Genomic DNA, 23,929 nt, shown 5'->3' with positions numbered 1-23,929 from the left:
TCAGGTCAACTTCCCTCTGGCTCAGTTAGAAGTCCTCGAGCTGCAGCTTATATCACATTCACAGGGGAATGAATCACAACACAGCCTGGTGACCCCAATCCTAGAGTATCTGATTCAGTGGGTCTGTGGTGGGGCTCAGAATTTGCATTTCTAACATGTTCCCAGGTGATGCTGATGCCAGGGACCATGCTGGCAACTACCACTCTGGCTTGAATTCTCTAAGAAAGAATATTCTTTTTACATAAAAGTACTTCTATATTTAGGCTCCCATGCTTTGGGAGTGCTGTACATATCGAGCAGCCATTTAGACCACTTGTTAAAAAGTGTGGCCACTGTTTGGAAGTCACACAGGCCACCTCTGAAGTCCACTGTGGGGGCGGGTGGGCTATCCTCTCTCATAGGGCTCTGGTGGCTTCGCCCATGGTCCTTGTGTTGTGTTGCTTTTACGTGCACCAGGAAGATTTTGTTTTACTTAACCACTTGTGAGTTGGCTTTGCAATATGTTAAAAAAGTGCCCTTCTGTTTTTAGGGAAGCTGGGAGCCAAGAAACCATGTGGAGGCCTCTCCTAAAACCATATGTGGATGGGGTACACGGAGGCTGGTGTTGGATCAGGGCAGGAGCCGTCAGTCTCCAGAGTCAGCCAAATTCCAGTCAGTTCAAATTCCAACTTGGATACTTCCTAGTTGTCAAAGAATTGTGAAGGGAGGGAGGAACATTGACATGATTTATGTTCTTTCTACTTTTGCACTGTGGATGATTCAGTGACTTGGGAATGAAAATCACAGAAATGGTAGAGTGGGCAGTAGGAATAACAGATTCATTCAGTTATCTGGGAGCAAGTGGTTGGTGCAGCTCTGCACAAGAACCGGAAGTGCCAGAAGCCAAGGACCACAGCTCTTCTGTATTAATTTAAAGGGCAAGGAGGGAAAGCAAGAATGAATTCCAGATTTTAGTTATAATAACTAACCTTTTATGTGCTGACTAATGGCCATTTTACAGAAAGAGAGGGAGAGAGAAAAAGAGAGACACAGACTAATATTCTACATTGTTATCAAGGTTTTTTTTTGTACCTTTAGATGAATAGTTAGTTACCTATCAATCAGATGCCTCAAAATCACTATTACATTAAAAAATCCATCTCAACTTACACTCTAATTGGAAAATTTTTAACTGCCACCATTTTTAAGGACAATACGTATCTAAGAAGTCTAGTCCTCCTCTTTCCAATATCGAAGCCAAAAAACCAGTCAACACAAAGGAAGTATTTCCAAAGAAACACAGAACCATTTGATTAATAAACTTGGAGGAAAAAAATAGCATCATACAAAGAAAAAAATTTCAAAAGAGTTATTCCAAATGAAAACTAAACCAAGCCATAGAAAAAATTATGGATCCATGTTTCCATTTCAAACTATTTCTTAGCTTACTTTGTACATTTTCTTTAGCTCGCTCTTTAGAGAAACTATATATATAAAGCACTGCAATGAGATTTGCCAGTTGGAAGGGTATAAGCAGGAGAATGAGAGCTAATATGATTCTTGAATCGCGTTTGACCAAACCTTCAGGAAACTGAGTCATGCAACGGAAAGAAGGCAAAGCCCATGCTGAGACTGTTTGCTTAATCACATTGAGTCAGCATTCTGATACCACTGTGGGGTCTTTCAGTATTAAGCAATTCTATAAAAAGAGACTGTTCTTACCCTCATCCTTCCGTTTCTTATTGCTGGCCCATCTTCTGCCAGTCTCAACACGTACAAATCCATTTTGTATTCCCTTCCTCCACGAATGCTAAATCCAAACCCTTTGGCGCCCTTCTCCATGTCCACAGTGAAATAATCAAAATCCTGTACAGTTGGCGAGAGAATGGAATAAACAGGTGTTTGATATCAGAGAAGCTTCTGTGGTCAGTCTCTCTGTTCTCCTTCTCCCTTACAGTTAATGTGTCCCAAATGACATGATATTGTGAGAACAAGTAGTCTCACTTCACAATCTAGCAAAACGAGAGACAAAATTCCAAAAGTTCAAGCAGATCTGAATGCAGTTTCCTTGGTCATTAAAAGAACTACCGTGTAGCTTGATTACTTTGGTATCCATTGTTTACTTGGCAAACAAAATGACTGCATATAGGTCTGAGCGATACTATCACTCCTTTGTGTCTCCTCATTCACTGCTGTTGGGCACCATAAATAAATGTATCAGAGTCGTGTGTGTCTGTCTCTGTGTGTACATGTGTGTCTGTGTGTGCACATGTGTGTACATGTATCTCTGTGTGTACACGTGTGTATGTGTGTCTATATGTGTGTCTCTGTGTGTACGTGTGTGTCTGTGTGTACATTTGTATCTGTGTGTGTACATGTGTCTGTGTGTACATGTGTGTCTGTGTATACGTGTGTGTATGTGTGTGTACATGTGTGTCTCTGTGTACATATGTGTGTCTGTGTGTATCTATATGTATGTGTGTGCACGTGTGTGTCTATATGTGTGTCTCTGTGTTTATGTGTGTGTACATTTGTATCTGTGTGTGTGTACATGTGTCTGTGTGTACATGTGTATCTGTGTGTACACGTGTGTCTGTGTGTACATGTGTCTGTGTGTATGTGTGCATGTATGTCTGTGTGTACGTGTGTATATGCGTGTCTGTGTGTACATGTGTGTATGTGTGTGTACGTGCGTGTACATGTGTGTCTGTGTGTACATGTGTGTCTATGTGTACATGTTTGTACATGTGTGTCAATGTGTCTGTGTTTGTGTCTGCGTACATGTGTGTCTCTATGTGTACATGTGTGTCGGTGTGTGTACGTGTGTATCTGTGTGTGTCTGTCTGTTTGTGTGTGTACATGTGTGTCTCTGTGTGTGTGTATCTGTGTGTAGGTGTGTGTGTATGTACGTGTGTCAATTATAGGCTTGCCCATTAGGAAAATGAAATTTAATGGGGTCCTGGGGGTACCTGGGGCTGCCTGTAGTCTGCCAGAGGGTACTGCCTGGTGTCAGGAGAGTGCTGCCTGTAGTCCAGCAGGGGAGGCTGCCTGTAGTCCAAGGGTGGGGGTTGCTGGTAGTCCCCTCCTGGGGGCTGCCTGTAGTCCAGCGGTGGCTGCCTGTAGTCTGTGAATGGAGGCTGTCGGATGTCTGGTTTCACATCTTGCCTTGCTTTCACTTCCGACCTGTAACTAAATAAATGGACATGGGATTTGCTCTGAGGTCTCAGCATTCTAAGGAGATTAGAATGATCACATGACCTGTAGGCACATGCGGGCCACAATTCTTAGAGGTCCTTTTGCATGTTCAGAAATTTGAGAAAATCATAGATGATAAGCATTATTTTAAAATCCTTGACAAATGCCATATTGTCTACTTTTCATTTGGCTTCTTGAGAAATCAAGGTAAACATGATGGCCCAACCAGAACTTTGTGGAAAAGGCCTTATGGATATCCCTCTTTGACTTTGGCTATTTACAAACTTGTACAACTGTAGCAAATCTAGGGAGTTAAACTATACATCCCAAACTATACATCCCAAAATATCAGTTTGTCTCAACACCAGTAAACCAACTCTCTCAACCACTCTTTCTTGCCTACACACTATTCATTACTTTATGACAGCACAACCAAAGTAATCTCTAAATACTCTATAAATATATAATTAAGGGCAATATTTTAACCTGCTAGGTTTGGTCTTTTTGAATATCTTACAGAGGTTAAAGGAGTGATAGCAAAGCATAATCATGAGCTGTAAGTCAAGGAGAAAGTCACTGGGTCATTGCTAAGAGTAGAAACATATTACATAGTTTTAATACTAGACTACAACTATCAGATTAGTACCAGATGCTATTATCAGATATTACCATGGCCGTAAGATGAAAGGGAAGGCAAAAATGTGTATGTCCAACATTTGTCTCTTTCTTGTTTCTAGATGTTACTTACAGTAGCCTTCCACCCCATCCATGGGGGTTACATTTCTAGACCTCAGTGGTTGTCTAAAACTGCAGACAGTCCTGAACCCTATATACACTATGCTTTTTCCTATACCACAAATCTATGAGAAAGTTTAATTTATAAATTAGGCACAGTGAGAGATTAACCCAGCACTGGGCTCGATCTCACAACCGTGAGAACATGACCTAAGCCAAAATCAAGAGTGGGACACTTAACCAACTGAGTCACCCAGGAACCCCACTACTATTTTTAAAAATCACTCACCTGAACAATTGCCATTAGTGCAATCTAATATTTGGTGAGGATACACTAAAAATGTACAGTAATCGATGTATTTATTTGGAGTGTTTGAAAGGATGTTATTTTAATCAACACTTTGACCAGGTCCCATTTGTTACTTAAATGGGAAGTAATACAGAAATGACACATTCCTCTTGTGAACTGCAGAAGTGACACATTCCTCTTGTGAACTGCAGAATTTAGGCTTTGTTTCCTACCTTGGCAAGTTGTCCACTCACCTACTGGGATTGTGAATGCTGAGAACAGAGTTATTTAAATATGCTTCGAATAAGATGCTTAACCACACAAATGAATGAATTAAACAAAAGAACTGAACTGGCTGCCATTCATTGGCATGTGTTGATTCCTTCCTAGAAACTGTTTGGTAGAGTAGATGTCAAGTTGCTTTGAGTTACAGCACAAGTCACTTTATTTTCGTGATCTGTGTGGTAGTGGTATGCGATATCCATTATGTGCCCCATTTCCAACCAGATGTGTCACGAGGTATAGCCAAAGAGGGTGAAATGTAAAGTCTCCCCAAAGATTACACAACAGCCTAGAATAGGAACCGTTAAAATGCAACAGCTGTCATCCAAGCCTACCTTCTGGCATTCAAACTGCATTTGAACCAGTGCTGTCTGTCAGGATTTTACATTGAACTGTACATTGAAGAGTCTTTAATGAGGAAAATATACTTAAGTTTTTATGAATGTTGCTAACTGTTCAGTGAATGATACAGCGGCTTGGGCAAAAACTATGTTGCTTTGAATTTGTGAAATACTTTAAGGAAAACTCAGGATTATTTAAAAAAAAATACAGCCTCTTTAAAATTCCTTCACTCATGAAAGAAAGTCATCAGTATAACTCTTTGTTGCTATTAATTCCACTATTAAAGAGCCTGTAGAGATAAAAACAACAACAACAACAACAACAACAACAACAACAACCAGATTTCTAGTGATAAAATCTAGCAGAATTTTATGGTATGAACAAGTTCCAGAACCAAGAAACAATGCCCATGTGGTACAGGTCTTGTAGTGGGCTTTTGCCTCATGTGGACCTTTTAAGAATTCCTTCCAGCTTAAACATCTAGGGTTCAAAGTATGTAAAAAAAGAAGTAAATTTCCAGTGTTTTTCTACTGACTTTGCTGTTTAAAATGCAGTCAAGGGGCACCTGGGTGGCTCAGTTGGTTAAGCATCCAACTTCGGCTCAGGTCATGATCTCACAGTTTATGGGTTTGAGCCCCGTGTTGGGCTTTGTGCTGACAGGTCAGAGCCTGGAGCCTGCTTAAGATTCTGTGTCTCCCTCTCTCTCTGCTGCTCCTCCCCTCATGCTTTGTCTCTCTCTCTCTCTCTCTCTCTCTCTCTCTCAGAAATAAATAAGCATTAAAAAATTAAAAATAAGTAAATAAAATGCAGTCAAATATTAATTTCCCTTGCTGGGGAAGGTGAGCTCTGCTATTTATACTTAGTTTTGAAATATATTATATAATGGTTCTTTTGTTGTTTCCAATGAATGCTTCTCCTTGAATACTGTTTTGCTTATGTGCATATTAAAACGCTTTTGTTTCCAGAGTATATATCAAAAGATTGTTAAGGGATAGAGACATAAGTAGAGGTGTGCAGGGTGTCAGTAGGAAGCCAAAGTGAAAGTAAATAAGACAGGATAAAATATTCAGTCATTTTAATTCATAAAATAAAAATGTGGAAGCAGATCGTCATTTAATTTTATCCCATTTTAACATGGAAACTGGCTCAGTTTGACATGGAGTTAGGTGGGCATTTCTTGTATAGATGAACCACTAGAAAATGCATACGGGGTAACTGGCATAAAAGCTGTCTTGGAGACATCTCTAGCCTGATCTAGAGAAAGACAAAGAGCTCTTGATACCATGACCATGTTTAAATGAAGCTAGGAAAATGATCTGGTATCTGTAAAATTATTAATCTCTTCATTCATATGTAAAAGAGCCACCCACTAACAATCAACAGTTAAGCCAGGAAACCCCAGTGCCAAGGAAGGGCTCTCTGAAAGCAGGCACTTGCCAGGCTTTTAATATTAGTGCAGCAAAGTTCACTGGGAAAATTTGTTGGTGACTTATAAAAATTTGAATCAGGTCAATTGGTTAATCCCAGAGTTGGGAAATATTTTATTCCGCGTAGTCAGGACAAAAAGACATTCCGAAGACTGTTGCTTCTCTGATCAGGGCCAACGAGTTCCAGTTGTGGGCTAGTAGCAGTTGAAGCATGATAGTGGCCTTGCCCAAATGTTATTCTCCCCACTGAATTATAACACGACAGGGATGAGATTACCCACCCGAAGCCAGAAGCAAGAGCCCATGTCTGGGGGAGTCTGACTCTGGAAAGGTGAGATAGAACTGTGGCTGGGAGATTAATAGACGGAGGCAGAGCCATAAGAGGAGTCTGAGGCTGGCCCGGGAATTGCATGTGCTCAGCCCCTTCCTCCTGAGTCCGAAATGAATCCTGGGGAAAGCCAGTGTGATCTGGTAAAACAGCTCACGGTGAAAGCAAACACATCAGTGGCTTATTACTGAGATACCCAGGACTTACTCTTCTTACAGGTTGTCAAATTCTTACCCCCCTATCGTTTGCTTTATGGTCTTTAGTCTTTTTTCTTCCGTGGAATATATTAAAACCATAAACAGCTGAGGATAACAGACATTTACTTTTCTGTGAAAGCAAATGGGGGAACTCCTGAGAAGAACAGGGCTTTATGGAAATAGCACCTGTGGCACAGGGAAAATATTTGCTTTGCAACTGCGTGAGTGATGGACCTACAGAGTTCTGGGACTTGGACACTGAGTCTCACTTCATCTTTCCCAACATATGAGGCGGGAGCTAGGAAGCAGATGTTCAGAAAGCATTAGAATTATGGAAAAGACCGGTGAGGGTTTTGTACACAGAGATGTTCCTGTGTGTTCTGTTTTTCTCCTTCAAAAGAGGGAAAACAGCATGGGAACATGTCTTCATCTCTTTCCTTTATGGCTCAACCTAACCCAGGCTCCCTGTTACACACAAGTTCATTGTAAGAAGACAATGCTGTTTTTACATGACGTCCTTTTTTTCTGGAAGTTCAAAGTGGCTTATTCATATTAGTTTATGATATGGAATGGAAGAACCTCATTAGATCATGGGTAGGGGGATACAGGCAAAATGCAGTAACAAATGCTAACGTTTATTACTGCTTACAAGTTTTGCCACACTTCCCTCTCTCCACACCACCATTGTTCTCTGAGCCACCACCTTCATTGATCCAAGGATATCAGCAGCCATCTCTAATTGCTTAATCTACATCCAACCCTCACCAGCTCCCAGTCAGCTCTCTGTGTGGCCCACTGGGCGGCCTTGAAAAGGAAATCCAGTGATGTCAGTCTTCAGTGTAAAACCTTCCAATGACTTGTCACTACACTGAAGCTCAAAATCTTTGGTGTGCCTGGGTGGTTCAGTTGGTTGAGCATCCAACTTCGGCCCGGGTCATGATCTTGTGTTTGTAGGTTCGAGCCCTGAGTCAGGCTCTGTGCTGACAGCTCAGAGCCTGGAGCCTGCTTGGATTCTGTGTCTCCCTCTCTCTCTGCCCCTCCCCTGCTTGCTCTCTGTGTCTCTTTATCTCTCAAAAAATAAAATAAAACATTTTAAAAAGTTAAAAAAAATCTTTAACATGCTTACAGCCCCAAAGGTGGGTCCCTATCCCTCTCATTGCTACATCTTGAACCATGCTCCCTGATCTCTTCCCTCACTACACTGACCTTATTTATTTCCATGCCTTTCAAGTTTGCATGCTCCCTCCTGCCAAAGGGTCTATATCTATGTTCTTCAGTTTGGAGTCTCTTCAACGTGGTCTTCATCTAGTTAATCCCTACTGATCATCTACTGATCATCTACCTACTAATTGCTCATCATTTCTTGAGGAAAGGTTCTCTTTTTGTGAAGAACAGACCCCTGTATTTGCTAATAAAACCACATGTGTGACACTCACAGAATCTCTAAATCACAGAAAGGAGCACCTGGCAATTTCTACTTTATGAAACTTTCTCTTCGGTGTCCTGTTGTGTCCTGTCCCAAACTCTCCCTCTCCCCACCTCCCTCACCTCTCAGCATCAGAAAAACCAGGGGAAACTTTACCTATTTTCATGTCCTTGCAGCTGAAGTGGCTGAGGAGGAGCTGGTTGGGCAACAGGGCTGTTGGGAGTGGCTGGGCTCGGCTGGGCCAGAGGACTCTGCTGGGCCATGGGGCTCTGCTTCTCTGAGCTGGGTGCCGACGCTGGGCTGCTGAGCTCTGCAAAGGAGAGCCAAAGTGGCAGGTGCAGTCAGGTTGGCATCTGATAAAGGGCAAGAGGTGGCCAGAGGTGGTAACTCTTTGCCTCCTCAGATGACTCAAGGCTTCAGTTTTCTCAGTTTCTGTTAGGCTTTAAGACAGCAGGTTAAACTTATCAATTATCCAATCAAGTTCCAATACCATTCACAGAATTAGTATTATTTCATGAATTACAAGTGTTGCTGAACAAAGTTAAACAGAGTCTCTTGTCATTTTCCTAGCAGAAAAGATTACAATAAAAAAAACCCTGTTAAAACAATGAAAAAATAATCCAGAGGAGTAAGCTCTAAAACATATTCTATTTTTCCAGTGCTGCCCACTGAGAGAAAACATTTGAGCTGCTACTTTTTGGTTGTAAAGACAAATCCTACCGGTATTCCCAAGTTTGGACAAGGAAGTAACCATAATAGAAATAAATGCTTTTCATAATATTCTCTCTAGTTCCTTGTTGGTTTTATTGCTCAATCACCCCCTGTACTCCATGGTTTTTCAGAAAGAAAAAGAACATTGGACAGAAGAATGTTCATAAAATTGTTCTTTGTTAACACAGCTTCTTGGATTTTCCTGTAATAGCATTACTGTCTCAACTGAAATTATCTGTATATGATGCAATACAAATAAGACAGACATATTTCAGACTGGGGAAAACTGAAAAGCAAGTCAGATTTTTAGTGAGCAATCTTGCTTAGAGTTCATTTGAATATTTTACACATAATGATGTCTGCAAGTAACAGGTTAAAAACACCGCAGTCATTTTCTGTTCTGTTCTTTTTATTTGGTTGGGTGATAAAAGGGAGGTGATCTATTCTTTATTAAGCCATTCTTCCCCTTTCTTGTCTGGCAGTCCAGATTTTGAAAAATTCTTTCCACTTGCGGGGTTTCTCATCTTCAGCACTGTTGACATTTTGGGCAAGACAATTCTTTGCTGGTGGCGGGGGGGGCTGTCCTGTGCATTGTTGGATGGCTGGCGGTATCCTTGCCCTCTACCCGCTAGATGCTGGTAGCATTCCCATCCTAATTGTGACAGTCAAAAACGTTGTCAGACCTTACTGAACATCCCCCAGGGGGACAAAATCACCTCAGTTGAGAACCACTGTTTTATATGGAAAGTCAGGTGACTGTTTAGTGCCTGCTTGCCAGATAGCCCCAAGACAGAATCAGGAGACTGAGGAAAACAGAGGGGACCAAGGTGAGTAGACCTATCACTCTCCATGTGGTATTCTACAATCCACTCACAGGTGAGCTCTGGGGACTGAAATCTCGAGCATCATTCATGAGTCAGCAGCTACAAACCAGTAATGAACCAGTGTCTGGAAATGGTGACTCTATGGTGAACTGGTTCTTAGATCCTTGTGGCCCTCAAGGCATGGCAATAAGCTGTAACTCTCACTACTCTTCAAGCCTCAGGGGGGAGTCCTTATACAGAGAAATTCAAAAGATTAAGTGGGAATTTAAAATTCTTATCAGATGCAACGTTTTCTAAATGAGCTCTCTTTATACCACAAAACTTCCTCAAGCTTTTCAAAATCAATCTGACTTTGAAGAATCCTCCAGAGCTTAACTGTTAACATGAATACACTTTTTTTTTTTCTGCTTCAGATTTGTAACTCTATAATCTCTGTTGAATGGGTTCTGGTTTAATATAAGCATAAAAACAGTACTCCCTAGACCACAGGGAATGATTGAATAACTCAGTGTCTTGAGATTCACACTATTAATCTATAATGTCACACAGCTTGATCTCTGAATGAAACTGGTACTAAGTAAACAGGATATGGGTTGCAAGAGAGAGTGGATTTCTGCAAAAGTAGAAATAGGAATCAACCTCAGGCGCTCTGGCACCACTATGATGGCAGCCAGGCTCAGGCACTCACCCTCCTGAGGGATGATGCGGAGGGTGACACTAAGACCAGCATCCTTGATGAGCTTCACAATGTCTGCATGAGGCATGTTGATGATGGACTGGCCGTTCACTGCTAAGATCCGGTCTCCCACTTTCAGTTTTGCACAGCGGTCTGCAGGACTCCCATCGATGATGCGGCCGATTTTATGGGGCACAGCTAAAACAATCCCCAACAGAATCAGATATCAGGAGTGTTCCCAGCACTGTTCTTTTTTTTTTTAAATATTTTTATTTATTTTTGAGAAAGCACAAGTGGGGGAGGGATAGGAGGAGGGAGACAGAGGATCTGAAGTGGGCTCGGAGCTGACTGCGATGAGCCCGATGTGGGGCTTGAACTCACCAATCGTGAGATCGTGACCTGAGCCAAAGTTGGAAGCTTCACCAACTGAGGCCCCTAGCCGCCCCCCCCAGCACTGTTCTATCTTTGAGTCCAGCCCCACAGAAAAAAATGCGATGTCAGAATTCTTTTTTCCATCAGTAAATTTGCCTTTTGAAATCATAATCATGCCTATTAAGTGTGGTCCTGTGCATTCCACTGAGATCAGAATTTCTAAATTCAAGTTCTGTGCAATGACAGACCAATTCCAAACACATGGACCAGGGGTCCTCAAATTCTGGTGTATCATAATCACTCTAGGATTAAAAATACAGCTCTTTGGGCCTTAACCTGACCTTGTGCATCAAAATGTCCAGGAGCAGGTGAGAATCACAATTTTTTTTTTTTTTTTTGAGAATCACAAATTTTTAAGAAGCTCCTCAAGACATTCTAATACACACAAAATTTTGAGAACCACACCATACATTATCGTGAGACCATACTGTAGAGATAATAATACAGTTTCAGAAGGATACAATAAATGTCAAGAATTCAATTTCTACCCTTGTCTATTTTACTGAGAGAAGAGATCAGGGAAGGAGAGAAATCTATATTAACATGGGCTGTCGCAGCAGGTGAAGAAGCTATGCTCAACTTCCTATCATCCACTAATCTTCGGTTTCAAGGTTGATGCAGGTTTCAAATCTTACCTCTTCTTTCTGATTTAATTTATAAGTGGTGCTGATAATTTATTAAGTGATGCATAATATATTGCATCAAATCTAAGATGCCATTATGACAAACTTCTGTTTTAGGTATCATAAGAAAGAAGGAAAGAAAGAAAGAAAGAAAGAAAGAAAGAAAGAAAGAAAGGAGGAAAGAAACTCTGCCAATTAAACAATGACACTCCATTGACTGTAAGATGCTGTATAATTTTTTAGATATTTAAATTATGAAAACGTGTATTAGAATTGATCAAATATGGCATATGTCTCTTTAAAACAATGAAAGCTTATGTATGTATGTATGTATGTATGTATGGAGAGCCAGATGCATGAGGATAAAGATTTTTTAGCAGGTTGACTTCTATTCAATGTAAGTGTTTGAGTGCCTACCAGGATAACTATTTCTGGGGTCAGATACCACTGGCACACCCCTTCCTTCCCCAAGGAGGTTAGAATCTAGAAACCTGTTCTTTTTCCTTTCACCTTTGTAGGTAGGGAACCCCAGCCAGGAAATCACCTGTCAATTACTCTGTGTTGTTTCTTTCCTCATGGAAGTCAGGTACTGATTTATCTGTGTAAGGAGGCAGAGACACTCCACCATTTGTTTTGCTTCAGGAGTGTCCGTTCCTTGAACTCTCAATCTTATGTATGTGTTACAGTGAAAGGCAGAACATCAGCTAATAACCACGTAAGGAAGGACAATCAGTGAGTTAATGAACCAGAGCCTTGATCATATTTCCATTGTGACAGGTTATAGATAGCATATGAAAATACTGGCTGAGCCGATGTTTCTGAAGTAAAACTCATGTTGAGTTTTTATTTACAGGCACTAATGGCTTTAATTAAGAACATCTTACTTAAAGCATACTAAAGATCATCTTAGACTCTCAGGACAATGTACTTATTAAGCAGAAATGTAATAAGAACTCATTCATTTAGTTATTTAAAAAAAGAAGGCATTGCAAATTCTTTGGTCTTCTACCATAATTAGAGTGAACATTTGTTCCTGTTTTTGCCCCCTTTCATGTTCAATACTGTCCTTGAACAGTCCATACATGACACGGTCTCCCTGGTTTCCAATGTGTCTATTGCTATCCATCATGTGATCCTTGGAAAGTTACCTGACCTCTCTGAGTTTGTTTTTCAATAGTAAAATTGGGATAATAATATCCCTGACTTCACAGGATGGCTCTGAGAAACAAATGCATTGGCACATGTGAAGTGACTAGAACAGTGCCTGGTGTAAGAACGGATCTATAACTATTAACTTTTCTTTCATTCTCTTTATTACTATTATCTTTTTAATGTTTCTGATATCACTATTGATATGCACGTGTGCTTGTATATAGGTACCAGCTTGAATTCTTCCTACATGGGGTAAACTTATATTACTGTTAAAACTGAAGAAATGTTTTGCTTATGGCACAACAGTATCTCCTAAGTATCAACACTGGAAAACAGCTTCACTTGGGAAAAAGAAATGTGTTTCGGGGATTATACAGATGCTAGATGAGGACAAACACCCTGTTTGTTTTTCTCTGGTTTTACAAAAAAGATGTTGTATGTCTGTGTAGGAAAATGCCAACTCATAAGTAAGACTTTATTATTTAAAAGGAAATTAGTATAATACAGATGTCCTCATTATCCGCATTGAGCCTTAAACACACACAATTACAACTACATTAAAATATACATGATTTAATCCTTAAGAAATCATGTGAGATACTGGATAGAATTACCATTACATGTTTAGAGTGGAAGAAACCCAGCTACAAAGTCATTAGCGATTGCCCAACTCAGAAAGTCCAAGCAAGATTTAGAATCCCAGTCTGCTGGATTCCAGAGGCTTTGCTCTTAACCATGGCGCTACACTGTATCTCTTGACTTTGTGGTTCCTTTCCTCCACCCAAGCACTTGTTTCATGGGCACCTGGTACTTTTATTTGGTGAGTGCAGCTTGCCTCTAATCAGGCAGTCACAAACACTTCACCAGTGGCCCTCATCCAGGGGAGAGTGGAAGGCAGAAACTCTGCTTGAAGCTGGTTCTTTGTGGCAGCTGTCTTTTGACAGGCAGGACATGAGGAAGAAGGGAGAGGAAAGGGGAGGAAGGAAGGCAAGGGGAAGGAGAGGAAGGGAGAGGAAAATTGGACAGCTCCTCAGATCCCTTTTGGTTGGGACTTCACATCATGGTGTCATTCCTTTATTTGAAGTCATTTCTTTGGGTATTAGAAATACATTTCAAATGAAATTTAAAAATACACTTTAAAACACATACAGCTGGTATTTGGATGATTTGCTGCTTTGAATTATTCATGCCTATACTCCCCTCCATTACCGTGCATCATTTAGAATCTCCTGGGCATAAAGCTCCAAATGTTTCAAAACATAGATTTCACACACACACACACACACACACACACACACACACTTTTATGAGCTCAATAACAATAAAAACAAAACAATAAGTTATCATTTGTTAATTTCCAGGCACTGGGCTAAGCGCTTATTTTAAATCCTGACAGCAGCAGTGTGAAGTAGCTGTAAAAGTATAATAATCATGTTTAGTTTATTGTTAAGAAAACAAAGAAATGTCAAAGCCAGGATTCAAACCTATGCCTGTGGCTTCAAACCTTAGGGTTACTCCCTCCTTTTTTTGATATATGCCAGGTTGGAAGCAATTTGAATTATGAGAACTGAGGGAATGGCTCAGCTTAGGAACAGCTTAGGAAAGCATGCTGCTTGAGATTTTGAGATAAAGTTTCATTGTAAACAGATTTATTTGCTTATGATGATAACTCTTAGTTTCAAGTCCATTTTCACTTTACTGTGGCAGACAGAATAACAACTAAACTAAAATAATAAAAACTAAAATAAAATAATGAAAACTGAAATAAATTCTATGGTAGCCACACAGAATGACTGAGTGGCTTACATAAAATGGGAGTACACAATTTAAAAAGGTGTGCCCATAACTGGAAGCATCTGACATAGTTTTGTTAAAATTGTTTCTATTGGCATGTGCTTTAATAAAAACAGTGCTTGAAACTCTTGGCAGCTGAACACAGCTTCACTTTTTCTTCACCAGCAATTTCCCTACACATGTAAGTACATTGAATGTTGATGTGCAACAACTCACTGACAAGAGGTGGGCTCAGAGAGGATTCTCCCTGAAAACAAGATGCAGTTCCATTTGCTCAGTTAGGAAGTCTGCAGAACTAATGACCTAAGTGCTTTCTGTGCATTGCTAATGGAATTACAGAGCATGGAAGAGGCCATGACCTTGGTTTCTATTATTGGGATGAATGGTACTCGTTAATTCTCTGGGAATTGATGACTAAGGTAACTGCTGGAGCACAGTCCATTTAGACAGCATGCCTTCCAGACATCATCTGTCAGGCAGCAGCATAAATCAAGTCTTTGGACCAGTCTTCTTGACACAGTGTGCTTAGGATACACAGATATTTGGAAAAGTTGCAATATGTCATGAGGCTTTGAACATGCTAACATTTGGGAAGGAGACAATATATCACTACTTAGAAATTTCCCTTTAACTTCAAATCACATAAGCTATGGAAAAAGAAACCCATCTTTTTCCCCTTTATTTCTTTGTGGGGAAAACACCACTATATATTCATATTTTATATTATAAAATTTAGTATTTTCAATTTTATATTTTCCTGTACATGAATTAACCCTTTGATGCCTGCTCAAGCACAGCATCCTTGTTTCAGTAGGGCTATTCAGACACAGTTGGACTGGATCCTAAATTTGTTCTAAAGGCCTGGATTCTTTGGGTCTTTGGCCCCACTACTACAGGAGGCAATGGTCCTCCTCCCTTTTTGCTGTTTGGTTCTCTTCAGGGAGCTTTGTGTGGTCTATCCAGGCTCCTTCAGTCATTGGTTAACCAATGAACTCTTCTTGAGTTCTACCTTAGGTTCATTCCCATAAAGAAGATGACACAGTTGCCTGGATGACTTTTTTTTTTTTTTTTTTTTTGCTTTGGCAATAGAATCTTCCTGAAATTTCTGGTGATGGATTCTTCCTGAAATTCTCAGCTGCACCTGAGGGAAGGGGTAGTAGTTCCCTCTCCCTCCACTTTTTTTCCCCATGTTTCCTTGTTGTTTTTTATGTGTTTTATTTCAGAAAAGGAAAACTCGTGACTCATATTTACATTTAATTATCTTCTTGTTAATAGATCCACAAAGTGGAATTGTATATGGAAGCAGAGGAAAGCATTAGATAGGGAAAGTGGATTCTGCATCAATCATGTCAAATTTATAAGCAAGAAGTTTCTGAAATGAGTGTGACAATAGTAAATACTTCAAAGGCAATCAATAACATAAACTCTCATTAGCTCACAATTCCATTAATCTGTGAAGGTTAAACAACATGCCATTAGTTTAAGGAGGCAAGGAAAGTTAGTTTGGATTTAAAATCTGTGACCTGATATGGAAAGAAGTGTGTGTGTGTGTGTGTGTGTGTGTGTGTGTGTGTGTTCAGTTGGATGATTACAGTTTCTTTTCTTAAAATAATCTGTGACAGGGGCACTTGGGTAGCTCAGTCGGTTAAGTGGCTGACTTTGGCTCAGGTCATGATCTCAGGATTCATGAGTTTGAGCCCTCTGTCTGTGCTGGCAGCTCAGAGCCTGAAGTCTGCTTTGGATTCTGTGTCTCCCTCTCTTTCTGTCCCTCCCTTGCTCATGCTGTCTCTGTCTCTCAAAAATAAATATACATTAAAAAAACTTAAAATAATCTGTGACAATGATTTACTGTCTAGTTTCAGAATTGTGGGTTAGAGCAGGGGGATCAGCTACTCCATCAACAACACATTTCTGCATAGCATCGTCTTACTAACAGCTCCAGTGCTCAGCACAGTGTGAGAGATAGTAATGAAACAACACATGCTATCTGGCCTTAAGAAACTCACAGCCAAGTTGGGGAGATTCATATACAAATACTTATAACACAAATTGGCAACTCCATGGTAAAGGTAGCAAGGGTACCCTCAACAAGGGTACAGAGGAGGGGTGAATCATTGGGTTCAGGTGCGGACTCAGAGAGTGATAAGGAAAAAGGAAGTTCATTCTGGGGGAAGCGGGCACATAGTGTCCTAGGCTAAATGGCAGCTCCCTTGGTGAAAAAGTCATGGTGGTACACAGGGACCTATCAAATCCATGGAGGAAGAAGCAAAGAGAGATGTTTTGAAGTTGGGGTCCCTCCTGCCTTCAAAATTCTTGTTTCCCTCACTGAGATCTCTGATACAATAACTTTACCCAGATCCTCTAGATTGACCCTGAACATATAGGAACAACAGAAAAGTAATTGTCTCAGAGCATTCCTATCACTTTAACCCACAGTAAAGAATTCTGTTTTCCTGCCTTTAGAAATCCAGGCTTAGTATTTATTGCTGATTTTCCGTATCTCCTTCCTAGAAGTCCTGGATAAGCATGTTCTACTGTAACAAATCCATTTAGCTCAATGTTGTTCCTTCCTGGAGTGTGACAGTGTCCTTCAAAAGAGTTTTTCTTGGTCATCAGGGAGTGGAAATGTGGCAAAAACATGTGTTTGGTATTTTTAAAAAATTTGCAGAAAAATTAAGAAAAAACATCATGACTCATTTTCCTCTAAAAGTCTGTGGAATTTGCTTTCCAAAAATGAAAAGGTCTTCCCTGACATTCATAGCCAACTGAGTTACAAGACCCAAAATCGAGCAGCTGGTGTTTTAAGGATTGCATATTCCAAAAGTGCACTTTTCCCCTCTCAGCACCATTAGTCATTCTCTTGTGGTTAAACGGTTGAGTTACCCTATAGTTGGTAATAAGCAGACGGTCAGATGGGAGAATGGGAAGAGGAGCCCATCAATGGCAACTGGGAAGTCCAGCCAAACTCATGTTTCCAAGGGCAGAAAGCACCATACAGAAAGTATTAAACTATATGCCTGGATAGAAAGAAACAATTGTTAGCTATATTTTACCCTGTATGCTTTTATTTTGCACCAATTAAAATCTCATAGCCAAGTACTGAGAGTGAATTGGTAATCTAAAGAAACCTCATTTTATTAAGAACTGTAATTAGCTATAACTTGACTGTTCCATCCCAGAACATGAGGCTGGGTTAGAATGGTTTTTTGTTTGCAAAGATTTGGTGGGCTTATAGTACAGGACTGTTTCATGGTTGTATAACCTGTTCAGTCACACAGGTTCCATGCTCAAAAGGGCCTTGTGTTTAGTTTAACGTCTATTGTCATCATTTTGACATTCTTTTTTTTTTTAGGTTTATTTATTTATTTTGAGAAAGCGAGAGAGAGAGAGAGGATAGAAGGGCAGAGAGCGAGGGAGAAAGACCATTCCAAGCAGGCTCCACGCTGTCAGTGCAGAGCCTGACCTGGGACTCCATCTTACTAACCATGAAATCATGACCTGAGCTGAAATCAAGAGTCCGATGCTTAACTGACTGAGCCACCCAGACACCCCACCATCTTGACATTCTTAATAATGCTTGAATGAGGACTCCACATTTTCATTTTGCACTGGGCCCTGAAAATTATGTAGTTGATCTTATGTAGATACAACCATATGAGTCCATTGTTTTAATGTCTGCCCTGGAAGATGTAAATTAAAATATGTTATAGCTATCCAGGAAAATTATCACAAAGGTGGGTGGTAGGGTAGGAGCAAAAATAACCCCTTTTTCATGTGGCTGCATTTCTTATCCCCATACATATCACTAGAAGAAGTAGTCCAGAGAATTTATGTTAATTATACTGAAGATCCTTAATTCTTCACATTTTGATGCAAGAACCCTAAAGTATTACCTCAGTTCTGTTGTGGAAATTATCTTTATATAATTAGTCACTCATTATTGAGTCATCTACAGAGCAAATGTTCTTTATCTGTCTTTAAATAGACTTTAATAAACACCACCATATTTCAAGGAATTTGTGTTTTTGATATGATTTATTTCCCTCATAATCTGGCAAAATGTCTAGACATTAGAATGACAGGAACCAAAGAAACTTCAGAATAGTTATGATCCCCAAATCTGTCATTGGCTAGGAGGGTAAGCATGTGCGGGAATGAGGAGCTGAACAGAATGGAAAAAGAGTTCCACTTTTAGATATTTAAACCTTAATCTTCTGTTGAGGTACTTTCCATTTTATGGACTATCTTAAAAGGTCACTTTTTACTTTGCTAATTTCTAGGTAGCTAGGATTTTCTTTTTGATCTGTTTTGGTCTGAAAGTTGCTATAAGATAATTTGATCCCCTAAGTCAAATACCAACCCTATTCAGCATTTTTGTGTAAGCCCCTTCCTGGCCCCCCAAAACCCTGACAAAGAAACACATTCCACCACTCAGTAAAATCAACAACCCAGGAGTCTCTAGTCAAGGAGTAGACAGGGACCTTCTGTGTGGCTCAACTTGAATAATTTTAGTGAGTAAAACTGGATAGCTTTTAGCAAGTTTTTCTTACAAATAACCAAACAACAACCTCATATAGTAATAATGAAAAAGTTTAGAGAGTTACTAATATTAAAATATGATAAAGGGTTTCATTTCCTGCAAAGCATAAAAACAAGTTGTTTTATAAAAACAACTTTATAAAAACGGTCACAGGGTTGAGAGTCAGTATAACACTCCCATCCCAAACAAGCAACTCTCCCTGTCAAAGGGTTACTCGCTGTCTTTATGACAAATTTAGTTCCTGAATAAGAGGTTCCTTTTATTTACGATTTAATTGTGGAGGCTTTATCAAGTCATTACCAGAAAATGCTGGATTATTCTATAAAATGAGAAAATCATATAAAAATGTCAAATCTCATATCATGATGTAAAAGGGACAAAATAATCAGAATAATTGTCTTCTAATGGTTGGAGATCTCTTATAATTAAAACAATTTAAATAATACATGCATAAATTAAAACAAAATAAAGGACAACCTAAATGCTTATAATGAAAAACCACAGTCTCCTGCCCTAATCCTCCAACATCCTCTCCAGTTCTGTGATCCAAAGGCAAACGTTGTTTCTTCTTCACACTTCTAAATTATATTCTTACATGGCTATTTCTTAATTTGTCAACTGGAGTCATATCTATTGACTTCCTATAATGCTAGAGGATTTGGCCTTCTTATCCAGTGGCCCACCTCCTCTCCTTATCCACGTACAGTTTTATCATTAGTTTCAGTTAAACCAGTTATCATTGCTGATAGTCTCACCATGTAACTATTGCTCACCGTAGTGTACTGGGATTTCATTTCTTTTCTTGTACAGTTTGCCTCCCCTCCCACCCTGAATCAAGTTTCTGACTGTGTCATTCCCCCTGCCCCCACTTCTGCAATACCCTTTCTCTTTCCTCATTATCCCCCCCAAAGCTGCCCAAGTCATCTGTTCAGTTGAGCCCGGGGTCGAGGGACCTCCTTCCCATAGGTAGGTAAGTTTGTCTCAAGTTCTGCTGCTCAGTGACACTCGGGGTTTTCCTGTTGTGCTCCAATATGGGATGCGCAGTTCCATAAACCCTGGGACACCTTTTTTGACTCACTCTCTCATTTTGCTAGAAGATATCCTACAGTATCTTCCTAAGTAAACATGCATGGGCGAAAAATAATTTTTCAATATTTAATGTTTGAAAATGTCTTCATTTTTACTTTCTCAATTGATTGGATTCTAACTAAAATTCTAGATTGTTATGAAATTAAAGATTGAAAAAAATCATTTTTCTTCAGAATTACAGGCATTACTCCACTGTTTTCTAGTATCCAGTGTTGCTACTGAGAAATCTGAATCCATTAGGATTTTTTGTTTCCTTTATGTGATCTATTTATTTCACCTTTTCCTTTTGGAAATGTTTACGATTGTCCCGGTGATTTTTGGGTTCTAAAGTCCACATCAATGCATCATGCTGTGGTTCTTTTTAGTCTGGAGACTTGTTTCTTTTTAGTTTTGGGGTTGGGAACTTCCATTGTAGTCTTTTTTTTTTTTGATAACTTCCATTCTGTTCCTTTGGTCTCTCTTTCTGGACCTCTTATCGGCTGGCTATTGGTTTCCCAGATTGATCTGTCAGTTATCACTCCTCTCATACTTTCTCTTTCTTTTTATCTTACTTGTGTGATTTCCTTTACTTTTCCTTTCAATCCTTCTATTGGATTAAAAAAACTTTTTTAATGTTTATTTTTTGAGAGAGAGAGAGAGAGAGAGAGAGAGAGGATGAGTGAGTGAGGGGCAGAGAGAGAGAGGGAGACACAGAATCCGAAGCAGGCTCCAGGCTCTGAGCTGTCAGCACAGAGCCTGATGCAGAGCTCGAATTCATGAACTGTGACATCATGAGCTGAGCTGAAGTCAGATGCTTAACCAACCGAGCCACCCAGGCGCCCATCAATCATTCTATCGAATTTTTAATTTCAGTTATGATGTTTTCAATTTCTAATAATTCTTTCTTTAATCATAGTATTCTTTTTTTTATAACATTCCACTTTTATTATAAAATAAAAAATCACGAGGTTTTAATATCTATGTATGTAAGTGAGACATTTTTGAAACTTTCTTTTGTGCCCTCAATTATCTCCATTTCTTCTAGTATTCTTTCATTATTCTTGGTTTGCTTGTTTGTTTTTCCATTTTAAAAATGAGCATTTCATATCTGGAATTCACAGTTGTTGTGTTCCATTCTGTTCCAAGCTTTTTTTTTTTTTTTTTAAATTTGTTTATTTATTTTGAGAGAGACAGAGACAGCATGAAAGGAGGGGCACTGAAAGAGAGACACAGAGAATCCTAAGCAGGCTCTGCACTGCCAGCACAGAGCCCAATGCAGGGCTCAAACTCCTGAAACCACGAGATCATGACCCAAGCTGAAGCTGAGAGCAGACACTTAACTGAATGAGCTACTTCGACACCCCTCTATCCCAAGCTTTTTAAGTTTTGAGCTGCTCTGAATTTCTAAAGAAATAATATCTGCTGTCCATTTCTGTTTTTCAGTTTCCTCTCTCCTGCAAAATGTGTTGCCACTTTTTTGTCTGTAGAATATCTTCCCCACTCATGTTTGTTGCATTCTTGCTCATTTACTTCCATTTTATTTGTGTCTAAGAAATGGGAGGAGATAAGCATGTTACAATTTTACCACCATTAATTAGAAACTGGAAATATCTTTTGTAAATTTAAACCAGTTGTTGCCATCAGTATTTCAGTATACCAGATAGAGATTTGGAATCTATTTGGAAAATAAAAAATGTCAACAATTTATGTGACCAAACTTTAAAAGTCCTGCTGTCTCCTGTATCCCTGACAGATAAAAATACAGAAACAAACAAACAAACAAAAACAACCAAACAAACAAAAGAAACAAACCTGCAACTTTTCTTTTCAAGAGTTCAGAAAATGTCATAAAATTACATTTTGTCAGCCCCAGGTATTGGGTTAAAAGTGTTCCATAAAACCACATTTTTTTTCCTCTGTATTTTTTGACTGCCTTTTGAGACTTCACACCCATTAGTGTACTTGGCTTTCAGTGATTTCTCAGCAGGCCCAGTAGAAATAGTTATAGTTACAAGCAGGTGTTGCTGACAAGTCATGTTTCTCATTTTTACAGATGCAGTGTATTCTATCTCTGCCATCTCCTTTTTCCTTTTATAGCTTCTGAAATTGTGTTTTGTAAAAAGTCACTTGGCTATCTTCACACGGTTTCCCTGTTACAATAGGTAAATGTCAAAAGCAATCAGGTACAGTATCAGCTTTTCATTGTATTCCCCTAAGCCCTCTGGTAGATAATAACTTCTTGCAATATTTTCTTAATGTAAACGGAAACAGATACTAACCCAGGCAAATGATCCCTCCTGAGCCAGCTGTCCTTTTCAATATGTTATCCAGAAGATTACATGAATATTTATTGGGTCTTCAGTTTCCCACAGAAGCCAAAGTTCCACTAACAGGGTATATCATGTTTTAACTTGAAATAATGCAATTTTGCATGACTGGATAAAACTAAATATGAAAAGGCCCTCAAGAAAAGTGCTCCGGAGCTAGAAGATCTTGATCATATATATATTTTGCAAGCAACTTCAGTGTGACCTGTGAGTGGCCAAATAAATCATGCCAGAGTTTCCTTATTTGCAAAGGAACTGTCACTCATAGTCTTTCTTTCTTAGCCTTCTCTTTCTTATCCAAATACTGTAGACCTTAACTTCATTCAGATTTCTGCTTACATGCATTTTCTCTCATCCCTTGCTATCTAAAGCATAGTGACTGTATGTGTTTTTGGTTTTACCAAGCAGACATATGTCTCCATAATTAATTTCACCTGAGATCATCATCATAAAATGAGTTTTATTACTCTAACATGAGAAATGAGTGAGAAATGAAAAATGGAAGGCTAAAGAGCCTGAAAATGTATTTTGTTGTCCACAGTGAAATACCAATTACACGCTAGAGGGAAGAGACCAAGAGTGGAAAAACACATCACTGAAGAAGATATAAGGAAAGCACAAAAACACATGAAAAGCCCTGCAACATCATTAGTCCTTAGGGAAGTAATGCAAATGCAAACCGAAATGAGACATCACCAGACACCTACTGGAATGGCTAAAATGGAAACAACAACAACAACGAGAAAGCCTGAAAATAAGCACTCACACAGGACGTAGACCATCTGGAACCCTCACAGAGGGGAATACAAAATGGTACAGCCACGTCGGAAACCACATGAACCAGCAAGCCCACTTTTCCGTGCTTACTCAAATGAAATGAAAACTATTCTCACACAAAAACCTAAGTGAAAAGTTTCATAGCTGTTTTATTCATAATCACCAAACAATAAACAATCTGAATATCTTTCAACAGGGGAATGGGTAAACAAACTATGGTACATCTACACAAAGGAATATTTTTTTCCAGGAACCAATGTGGAGGCATGAAGCAACATGGATGAATATAAACTGTATCATGCTGAGTGGGGGAAGCCAGACTCAAAAAGCTACCTAGGGCATGATTCCATTTATATGGGAAAAGGCAAAACTAGAACAGAAAACAGGTATGTGGTTGCTAGGGCTGGGAGTAGATGGAGGGGTTGACTTCACTGTGGCGGTATATAACTAAACACATTTGCTAAAACTCACAGATTATAGCCTAAAAGGGGTAAAATTAACTATATCTGACTAAATCTTAAAAATGGGAGAAAGAGTAGGGTGCTGGGGTGGCTCAGCCAGGTTAAGCATCCAACTCTCAATTCTGGCTCAGGTCATGATCTCACAGTTTATGAGTTCCATCCCCGCACAGGGCTCTGTGCTGGCTGCTTGGGATTCTCTCTCTCCCTCTCTCTCCCTGCTTGTGCTCTCTCTCTCTCAAAATAAATAAATAAACTTTTAAAAAATTTTTAATGTTTATTTATTTGCTTTTTTGATAGAGAGAGCACAAGTGGTGGAAGGACAGAGAAAGAGAGACACCGAATCT

The 23,929-nt window shown here is 39.5% G+C and overlaps 1 protein-coding gene across 14 annotated transcripts in view; it reads right to left on the bottom strand.

The window, feature by feature from the left end:
- The window catches only part of MAGI2 (membrane associated guanylate kinase, WW and PDZ domain containing 2), a 1,320,050-nt gene that overhangs the window by 115,729 nt on the left and 1,180,392 nt on the right, over window positions 1-23,929 (bottom strand). For all 14 annotated transcript variants that reach the window (XM_053218549.1, XM_053218550.1, XM_053218551.1 and 11 more), the window contains 4 exons: window positions 10,424-10,609; window positions 8,357-8,510; window positions 2,949-3,168; window positions 1,702-1,845 (listed from right to left, as the gene is read on the bottom strand). In XM_053218549.1, coding sequence (XP_053074524.1) covers window positions 1,702-1,845; window positions 2,949-3,168; window positions 8,357-8,510; window positions 10,424-10,609 — 704 coding nt within the window. The remainder of the gene's footprint in view (window positions 1-1,701; window positions 1,846-2,948; window positions 3,169-8,356; window positions 8,511-10,423; window positions 10,610-23,929) is intronic.

This window comes from Acinonyx jubatus, chromosome A2, assembly GCF_027475565.1.
Source record: "Acinonyx jubatus isolate Ajub_Pintada_27869175 chromosome A2, VMU_Ajub_asm_v1.0, whole genome shotgun sequence".
NCBI lineage: Eukaryota > Metazoa > Chordata > Mammalia > Carnivora > Felidae > Acinonyx > Acinonyx jubatus.
The sequence above is the reverse complement of the archived record's forward strand: the minus strand, read 5'-3'. Positions and strand labels throughout refer to the sequence as shown.